This window comes from Malus domestica, chromosome 17 (assembly GCF_042453785.1).
Source record: "Malus domestica chromosome 17, GDT2T_hap1".
Lineage (NCBI taxonomy): Eukaryota > Viridiplantae > Streptophyta > Magnoliopsida > Rosales > Rosaceae > Malus > Malus domestica.
Window position 1 is genome coordinate 17435457 of NC_091677.1, and position 10789 is coordinate 17446245.

The following is a 10789-nucleotide window of genomic DNA, read 5'->3' on the forward strand; positions in this document are numbered from 1 at the left end:
GGGTTGCCCTAGCCTGCAGTAGCCCCGCCCCGGCCGGCTCCTTCCATTCTCTTAACCATTGCAATAACAGTTGCCTGCAAATCATTAAATTTATGATATATATACATCATTGCAGATAAGTTTTCTCCTTCTTTATTATAAACTTTCAAAAATAAAATCGCAAACATAATAAAACATCAAATTTACCTCTTATTGTCAATGAGACTAGTGCCCCATCATTCATTGCCGTCTTCATCGTCATCTTCATTGTCGTCTTCATCGTCATCTTCATTGTCGTCTTCATTGTCTTCATCGTCCTCATCGTCTTCTTGCCAGATACCATAGATTGACAAATGAAATGCATGATAATTAATTAAGAACCCCAGATGTCACTAATTTGAAAGTTCTCTGAATTTTAAGCGCTTCAGACAGCTGATACTTACTTGGATATTCGACTCCCTCTCTGATGTCATGCATTTTTGTCAAACGCCCATCATAATTGACCATACCAAACAACATCAAATCCTTTTTGCCACTCGCCTTAACAACTATTGCTCGGTAAAGCTTCTTTTCGTAAGTTGCGGGGTCAGCGGCCTCAAAAGTAAGATAAGTCATACTAACAAAAAAACACAAGGTAGAGAATTCGTATGCCTCCACCAATCTCACAAAATGCGCTTGGAGCCCCTAAAAAAGAAAGCCATGCAGAATATTATATTAAAACAAGTGTGCTATTAAAGATTACTCGTAAAACAGAACATGCTAACGTAAGAAATAGAGCAGCAGCTATTACAAATTCAGATTAGAACCTTTATTTTCCTGATTTCCTCCAGGGCGTAACGTGCATGTTTTTCAGTATTGGGGTAAGGTAGATACATAGGAGAGAAATGACCATATCCAATCTGTTTAAATAAAGGCAAGCGGAACAAAGTTAGCAACATATAGACCTTATTTTATGGTCCTACATGCAAATGCAAATGTGTAGTACACTTTGTATTCACACAGATGGTGCTTGCCATTATTTAATCTTCTTAAATGCAATTGCACAGTAAAGTAATAAGATGCAGCCAAGTAGAGCGCGCACACAAATTCACATATACCATTTTGTTGTTAGCCTCCGAGCGCCACGTCCGAGGTATGTAGGTTCCTGGAAGACATCAATTCATACCCATATCATAAATCCAAAAGAGAAATGAATTTCTAAAGTACTTCCAACCATCACTATTTGGAGTAGGGCAGCTAAACAAGTTTTAGGCTTAAATGAAGAATGGTGGCAAGAGAAGTGTCAGATCAAAGCAACAAAATTTATTTAATACCCTAGGAAATCACATGAAAGCATCTAGTCTACAGGGTGCGCGTAGGACAGGACGTGCGGATTGGATTTTGATGTGTTATCCTTATATTTATTTTCTCTGAACTCAAAATCATAGAATCTCTGAATGGATTTTTGCGTAACCCAATCCATAGATGACGGATTTTTCATTGGGTAACAGTTTTATCCATTATGGTATTTTTATATTTATTATATACTAATTAGATAGAGGATTTTAAATAAAAATGAGATTAAATAGACTACTACTACTAATACAATTGATATAATGCATATAGCAAAAATTATTAAATATTTATTACCAAGAAAATAATTACTGATAATTGATAAGCATATAATTTATACTAATAATGATATAATGCATATAATTACCAGCATGGACTTCCAAATTTAATAATACATGATTATTGGTAAACAGTTCTCCATATAATAAATGTTTGTATTCTTTTATTAAAAAATGAAAACGGTTTCATTTCGGGTAAGGGTTCAGGACGGATACCACATTAACCATAACTGAACCTGAATTTGAATAATTTACCCATCACGTGTGTATATGACAATGTGTGTACAACATTATTTACTCTAGTGTTTGTAATTACTGACCTGGATATGTTACATCACGCCCCAGTTGTTCCAATTCAGAACTAACATTCTGTCCAGCTTTCTTGAGTAAGATGGTAAGTCCCTTTGCGCATCCAGCATTAGCAGTTGTAAAGAATGTGTATGCTGTTCCTTTTGCTGCAGCACTTCCAAAGCAGTCAATGTGGTAAACATAATCATCAAGGGATCCCGGAAAGTCGTAATTGATAACATATTTCACATCCTTCAGATCTGCAAATTAAGCATGAAACAGATGATTAGAAACAAGGCTTCTGGCCATTTCACAGGATAAATGCATTCAACGAAAATTTGCCAGGTTGTCACACCTGCAACCCCCACAGTAAACAAACAAACCCTAGGTTACTAACAGGACATGATTTTGGAAAGGTGGATGTCGACTCTTAAATCAAATAAAGCCTTCACCTGTGACGAGATTGAAGAATGTAAATGTGTTTCTAAATAAAATTAAAATAGTAATAATAGATGCAACTTTTGAGGCACAACCGAAAAAGAGTTCCTTTCGAGTCTTTCATAAACTAAAAGAAATTCTACTGATACCTAGATCACGAGCGGCAACATCTGTTGCAATCATTATGGGGATCTTGCCAGCTTGAAACTCAGAGACAATCCGGACCCTTTCCTCTTGACTTTCGTTTTCATGAACCAAGACTGCGTGCTGACCGTCCGTGCAAAGCTGCAGGGCGATCTGATCACCTGATTCACATCCTTTCTTTGTATCCATGAATATAACTATTCTGCTGCCATCCAATATACCACCTAGCAGCTCGACCAACCTGAAAATTTGAAATAAATCAGAGTTATATATAACCTCAAACAAACTGCACAAGATCAACCATTAGAATGTCTCCTACTTGTTATATTTCTGATCTTCAGTAAGGACGGAAACAATTTGGTTGACCGGAGGTGTCACTTTCAGAATTGGAGAAACTATTTGAACCTGTTGTACATCCAAAGATTAAAATCAAACATGTATTGGGTATTGCACATGAAAAAATACGCAAAGAGTACTATTGCAATCACAAGATAGATTTAAAAGGACTTTATGTGACTACCAATTTCATCCAGTAACAACAATTAAAAACGAACATGTGATGGAAAAGAAAATAGTAAGATATATTACTTTGCATGCTTGTGAAGGAATAGTTTTGCCCGTTTATCAACCTCTTCTGGCCAGCTAGCACCCCAGAATGATTTTTGACAGTCTAAGCGGATCTGCATTCAACAAACCCATAGATAGCAATGACAATTCAACTGAACATAAACTTTGATATATAAACACACGTGGACACATATGTACACACACACACACGTGTGTGTGTGTAAGGGAATCTAAAAATGCTAAAGAGTTCATCTAACCCTTTAATGGAATCCAATTATCTTTTCCATTAAGGGTAACATGTCAAACCTGATGAAGAACCAAGTAAGGGTAATATGTCAAACCTGAGATAATATATTTCGAATTTAAGGCTCATGCGTGTTTGATAGCATCCAATCAGCACCATCCAACACAAGGTATGTAACGCCTTTCAAGTTCGTACTTTTGCTCTTTAACAAAACAAGCAAGCTACTAAGTGTGTCGATTAAAATCCCACCTCCTGAGCCAAAATATTAATTGCAATCAATAAGTAGAATAACTCTGTACTCAAACAAGAAATCCCCTAAAATCATCACCTACACAAAATTGCATGTTACCATAACCAATGCCTGTAACAGAAAAAAAAATGTAGCAAAACAATAGCGATAGATAGTAAAATGTAGTTCACCGCCACCACCACCTACCACAAGTCTGACCAGAATTTTCATGCTTAAGCAGGTACAAACCGGATAAGACTTTAATGTTGTAAGCTGCAGCAAATTTTGCACCCTCCTGTTGGATTTGTTCAGCGCGTTGAGTTGTTGGAGCTAAAATCAATACTATTGGGCCATCTCCACCACGAGCTGAAGAAAAATTATAAAATGGAAAACTTTATTCCTGATGCATATATAACCAAATATATGATTCAAAGAGCTAGGATTTGATTATCTTAAGGATAACTAACATATATAATACTCACATCGTTTTGGCTGGGAGTTTACATGGAGAATTGCAGGGATCAGATACCCTAGCATCTTCCCGGATCCTAGTTGAGCAATACCAATGAGGTCACGGTCCTCCAAATCCATTGGCCATACTTGAGCTTGAATTGGTGTAGGTCGAACAAATCCAGCTTTTGAAAATTCTTGTATAACATGTTCTGTGATGATCAAGAATTGAAACATTCAATATATATATATATATATGTATATACATTCAAATGGAAATGTATGTTTATTATATTGTATAACAAGTTACTTTGTTTAATACCAAAAAAAATAATAATAGGTACCTGGAAACCGAGCGTTATCGAAAGTCATGATGGGGTCCGGAACATCATCCCAGCCTACAACACGGATTTCCCTCCGTAGCCTATACTCCTCGACTTCGTCGGGCGTATAAGATGTGCCATCAGTAGTAATTTCCCTCTTATGGTGGTCCTGCGTTTCAGGCGTGCCGCCTTGAGCAGTAATTTTCCTCTGCTGGCTCCTGTACTCCTTGCCCTCACTGGCCGTATTTGAGGAGCCTTGAGCGGCATTAGTTAATGCTGTGCTAGGGTTACTGAATTGGGGACATTGGACCGCTTCGCCATATTCTAGACAATTAATCTAGGGTTACTGAGTTTTGAATTTTGGTACCAATCACGATCACGGTCGAATTTTCAAGGAGCATTTTGATACATGTAAGGCTTTTAGAGATTTGATCAAACTGCTGTTCTACACTTTTAATTAATTTACTAATTAATGTACTAATTAAATCGAATATATACCAAACTCCTAAAATCTTGCAAAAGAAGATATTGTTAATTTATGTTCCATTAATTTAATATATTTTAAAAGAAAAAAAACAATAAAATTTCTATAATAATAATATTTAAAAAAAAAAACGTTGAATTGTGGGTGCAAAAAAGCCGATGTCTTTTTAAGGAGCAATAGGGTTTAGGGATTTTGATGCATGTAAGGCTTTTAGAGATTTGATCATGATCACGGTTGAATTTTTAAGGAGCATTTTGATACATGTAAGGCTTTTAGAGATTTGATCAAACTGCTGTTCTACACTTTTAATTAATTTACTAATTAATGTACTAATTAAATCTAATATATACCAAACTTCTAAAATTTTGCAAAAGAAGATATTGTTAATTTATGTCCCATTATTTTAATATATTCCAAAATTAAAAAAAAAATCTATAATAATAAAATTAAAAAAAAACGTTGAATTGTGGGTGCAAAAAAGCCAGTCTTTATAAAACAAAAAAACCAAAGTGAGATGTCTTAGGTTCGAATATCTTGTATGACGAATTCGATACCAAATTAGGTTAACTATTGTGTGGTTTAACCCAACTCTCCCTCTCCTTAGTGTAAAAATATCGATATACTAAAAAAAAGGGAGTTTTAACGAAAAACCCGTGGTACTGTTCACTCTAACGAAAAACCACATTTTTACACTAAAAAGTCAAACCTTGTACTATTCACTTTACCCTTTATTTTGTCTTTATCGTTAAAACTCGAAGTTTTCAGGTCATTTTCATTAGTTTTCCTAAAAAAAAAATGTAACAATATACTCCAATTTTATTACATACATGATATATATATATATATATATATATATATATATATATATATATATATATATATATATATATATATATATATATATATATAATTATATATGCATGCGCATATATTTTAAAAATTAGCGCACCAGTAATTTGGTACATTATTGAAAGGGCTACTTTGTAAAGTGTTAGTGAAAGAAGTTCTGGTTTTCCTGCTCGTGTTTGAGATAGGCACATCAATCTTGGAGTGATTCCAATGCACCTTCGTTGTGAGGCTGAACACTGGTGTGATGCGAGATTTTTTCTAATTTTCTAATTTCTTAGGGTCTGATGCCAAAGGCCGAAGTGAGTCTAGGTCTCTTCTATATCCTATCTATTTTTGTTGTCCTGCATACAAACAAAGAGAGAAGCAAAGCTCCTGTTCGTGGCGGGAATTTCCATGAGGGATGCTTCCTGGCCGACGAGCACACAGCTCTCCGAGAGGTTGGCGCCGGTTGATGCTTTCTGTCGAGCTCCTGCTTTACTGGCGGGCTTGTCGAGCAAAGCCTATTGGGCAAGGCTTGTCGGGCAAGGCTGAAAGAGAAGGACAGAGTTAACTTTGAAAGGTGCCTTTGTGAGGCCTTAGGTGTAGGCCTTGAGGCTCACAATCAAGATTAACTTTTAAGTGCTCGGGCGTGCCAGTGCCATCTTCAGCATGGCAGATGTAGAACGAATGTTTGAGTTTTAATTATATATATTCGAGAGACTATGTTAGTTATTGACAGGTGCCTTTGTGGGGCCTTAGGTGTAGACCTTGAGGCTTCCCATAAATAACTAACTTAGTACTCGAACACATAAGGTTCCTTTTCTTGGTTATGAGTCTTATAACCATCATACTTCTGGTTACCTAGGCCCAAAGAGCAGAATGAATCCAAATAGGTGCCTTTGTGGGGCCTTGAATAGGCCTTGAGGCTTCCCATCAGAACTCTTTCGATACTCAATGTTCTCGCCCGAGAAATAGGATGAATCCAAATAGGTGCCTTTGTGGGGCCTTGAATAGGCCTTGAGGCTTCCCATCAGAATTCATCCCATACTCGAACGTTATATGGTAATCATAATATAACAGCAATAAAACTAAGTGACAGGTCAATTACTTGCGCCTCAAGTAACTTCGGACTTCTGGTTATCAAAGCTTATTGTAGATGGGTTAAGTCCACATCAGGTTCTTTTTTATGCCTTGAGGCCAAGGACTTTTAAAGTGATCAAATCTTATATGCCTGAGGGCTTAGAACTTAGATCTGGCTTGAACTGTGAAGACATATTCAAATCGGATTCAAGTGCTGAGAAAGTCTTTTAATAGCCATATTACTAGAAATAACTTGGATACAACTTGTAGTATATAACATATTGCTACGCTAATGAATGAAAAGACAAAAACAAAGAGGGTCGGGCAAGGTTTAACCTTGTCGGGCAAAGCTGATCATCTTGCAACTTCCTATCTTTGTGGTTTATCAGGAGGTTTGAAAGCTTAGAAAAAGGGTTGGGGGTGAGTTTACAGAAAGAAATCGATACTACAGCAAGAGTTGAACAGGGTAGCAGAGCTATTACAAAGGGTTTATCCCGAAAGGGATGAAGGTTTGGGCTGACTACAGCTTCGTTTTGAAGGCAAATCTGGCTTTGAGCAGAGTTTGTGCTTGTATTTGTTTGTTTGAGTGTCCTTGACTCTGATTTCTCTTTCCCCTTTTATAGACACTTTGACTTGGCCTCCTGTAGCAATAATCTTGCCCGAATGCAATTCTGAAGGATAATGACTCATCAGCTATTTACTTGTACTGCCACTATAAAGTACTTTTGGGCTGATTAGCTGGCTGGTCTATCCCACTTGGCCCTTGGGTAGGTGAGCAAGTGGTGCAAATGATCTGCACCTAGTCAGGAAATCCCTTTTCTGCTTTCTGGGCTTGGGATGAGCTTCGGGCTTTTCCTTCTCTTTTTGGGCCAACTCCCTTCTAAGCCCAAAGTTCAAGTTTTAACCCAAACAGTGCCCCATTCAATCAACATTCAGACTGGAATTCCAGGCGCCAATATTGATTGAATATCCGCATGCTTGTATACCCGCTCTTAGAACTTGTGTTTTTCTAGACACTTATGACCCTGCGTCTCTTGCTCTTCTCACGACCTTTGGGTTATCCTCTGAGGTTTCTATAAATTCATGCTTGATTCTGCTTTTTGCTCAGCCAACAAACCTCCTCCAGCCTTCGCTTCAATTAACCCTGAGTACTTTTGCCTTCTTAGTTTTCTTCCCAAGACTGAGAAATGAGTTCTTCAAGATTCAAGCGGGGTTTCCTAAAACTCCCTTTTCGTGAGAAAAAGAGTTTTCATTAGATAACCACTATCCCCAACACCCTTGGTCAGGCACCCCGCTATCTCCAACACCCTTGGTCAGGTGGTTCTCTCATGAAGACTTGCCTTCCGGCTCGTCGCCATGATAAGTCAGGCCTCACCATCATACATGGTGATGACTCTGCCTGAGGATCCTCTACCAGGCGCGTCTTGGCCGTACAACCCAATCACCTAATCGGATTCTATCCACGAAGATACCAGAAAACCAATTGAGACACCATTGCACCTGGAAGGAGTCGAACGTAGCATATCGGAATTGAATTGAATTTGTTGTAAATTTCACTAGTTGGTCGAAAATGAAATAAACATTATCTTAACAATCTCGTGTTTTTCTGTCTTCTTGAATGACTGATGAATATACACTACGCTTTAGCATCCCGAAACCTGCTTTACTTTGCATCCTCCTCAATGTAACAATCCCTAACATCCCATAATGTAGGACAATACTTTTTCAAGAATTTAACATTAAGGGGATGTTTCTGCCAATTCCCTTCGAGGTCCGCCAAGTAATATCCCTCTTTGGCCAATACTTGATTAATCATAAAAGGACCTTCCCAAGTCGGGCTCCATTTTCCAAAGCCCCTAAGCTGAGCTCCTAGAGGAAGGACTGTCTTCCACACCAAATCTCCTTCCTTGAAAGACTTTGCTTTCACCCTCTTGTTATAAGCTCGGGCAACAACCCTCTTCCCTTCCTGAATCTGGTTCAGGGCTTCAATTCGGGCTACATCTAAGTCTTCAATCCCTTGACACATGGCTTCGATGTATTCTTCGCTGTGTAACCCAAACTGATTTTGAATTCTGACAGAACTTACATTGATCTCTACGGGAAGCACTGCATCTTGCCCGAAAGTTAAAGCATAAGGAGTTGTCCCTGTTCCTGCCCTCTTGGAAGTCTTGTATGTCCACAAAGTATTCCCCAACTTCTCATGCCATTTTTCCGGACTATCTATCACCATTCTTTTGATAATGTTTACCAAAATCTTGTTGCTGGATTCTGCCTGGCCATTTGACTGCAGGTAATAAGGACTGGACTGGATCATCTTTATTTTGTATTTGCTTGCAAATTCTTCAACTTCTTTTGAAATAAAAGATGGCTTTCAACTTCTTTTGAAATAAAAGATAGCCTTCGATCCGTCACTATAGTTTCGGGCACCCCAAATCTATATAGAATCTTGGTCTCAATAAATATTTTTACTACAGCCGAGGTTATGGATTTTACAGCCGAAGCCTCTACCCATTTGGTGAAGTAATCCGTTGCTACAATGATGAAAGTGTGCCCTTTGCTAGAAGCCTGGTAAATCTGCCCGATGCAGTCCATTGCCCATCCTCTGAAGGGCCAAGGTTTGACTACTGGATTTAAAGGCACATAGGGTACATGTTGGAGAGGACCATGCCTTTGACACTCCTCATACCCTCGGGTATAGGACTTGCAATCTTTTTCCATGTCGGGCCAAAAATAACCATCCCGCCTAAGTAACCACCTCATCTTCGTTCCCGCCTGATGTGTTCCACATACTCCTTCATGTACTTCGGCCATTGCTCTCATGGATTCCTCTTGGCCTAAGCATTTCAATAATAACCTATTTGGAGTTTTTCTTAGCAGGTCTTTCGCCCATAAGACATACTTAGTTGCTTGCTGTCTATTCTTCTTGCTGGCGGGTGAAGAGGGATCTTTCAAATGATGAATGATGAGCGACCTCCAATCTTCTATCTCAGATTCCTGAATCATTACATCCAGGCTGAATCCCCTTTCCAGAATAGAAGGAAGATTTCTCCTTTGAATCTCGACATCCAACCCATATCTTCTTTCCTGTATTGGCATGCTTGAGGCCAATTACGCCATCTCATTAGCTGATAAGTTGGCTCCCCTGGGAATATGACTCACCGATATCTCAGAATCCCAATAACTCAGCAATTGCGTGGCTGCCAAATAATACCCGGCCATGGTGATATGTCTGCACTTGAACTCCCCATTTAGTTGGTTTATTACCAATTCTGAATCACCAAACACCTCAACTTCCATTGCTCCTAGATCCATCAAGATTTCCAAACCAATTATTAAGGCTTCATACTCTGCCCGATTGTTGGTATTCCCTTGATAATCCAAGATGAATGAGTAGTAATGATAAATCCCTTGAGGGTTGATAATTACAATCCCAGCTCCTGAAGCCTTCTGAGTATAGGAACCATCGAAATACAGCTTCCAAGGAGTAATCCACAAACCAGCCACTCTTCTTATCTCCTGCTGGATCCACTCCTCTTTGCCTGAGATCCCTTTGCCTGGCGGGATCCAAACATTAGTAACTTCCAGGGTTCCTGGTATATTGATTATCTCATCTCGATATTCTTGATGCTCCGCCAAGAAGTCAGCAATTGCTTGGCCCTTCACTGCTATTTGGGGGACATACTGAAAGCTGAATTCTGATAATGCTAGAATCCACTTCCCAATCCTTCCTGTTAACATTGGTTTTGACAACATGTATTTTATCACGTCTGTCTTGGCGATGATGTGTACGTGACAAGGCAACATGTAATGCCTCAGCTTATTGGCAGTAAAATACAGAGCTAAGCACAATCTCTCTACTGGGGAATACCTTGTTTCTACCTCGGTCAGAATTCTACTGAGGTAGTACACGACCTGCTCTTTCCCGCCTTCATTATTTTGAGCTAGCAAACTCCCAATTGATTTATCTGAAGCGGAGATATATAACTTTAAGGGTTTTCCCCTTTGAGGTGGTACCAACATTGGCGGAGAAGTTAAATAAGCTTTGATACTATCGAAAGCCTCTTGGTGCAGTGGTCCCCACTCGAAATTCTCCTTATCCTTCAATCTTAATAAAGGAGTCAGCGG

At 38.7% G+C, this 10789-nt stretch overlaps 1 protein-coding gene across 1 annotated transcript; it reads right to left on the minus strand.

The window, feature by feature from the left end:
* Positions 1-215: 215 nt before the first annotated feature.
* Positions 216-2913, minus strand: LOC114822455 (DEAD-box ATP-dependent RNA helicase 30-like). The gene is made up of 7 exons (XM_029096810.2): positions 2779-2913; positions 2465-2700; positions 1910-2137; positions 1077-1123; positions 786-878; positions 423-663; positions 216-307 (listed from the first exon to the last, which is right to left on the minus strand). The coding sequence occupies exons 2-7, from the start codon at positions 2646-2648 to the stop codon at positions 216-218; spliced, it is 885 nt and encodes a 294-aa protein (XP_028952643.2). The 5' UTR covers positions 2649-2700; positions 2779-2913.
* Positions 2914-10789: the final 7876 nt, after the last annotated feature.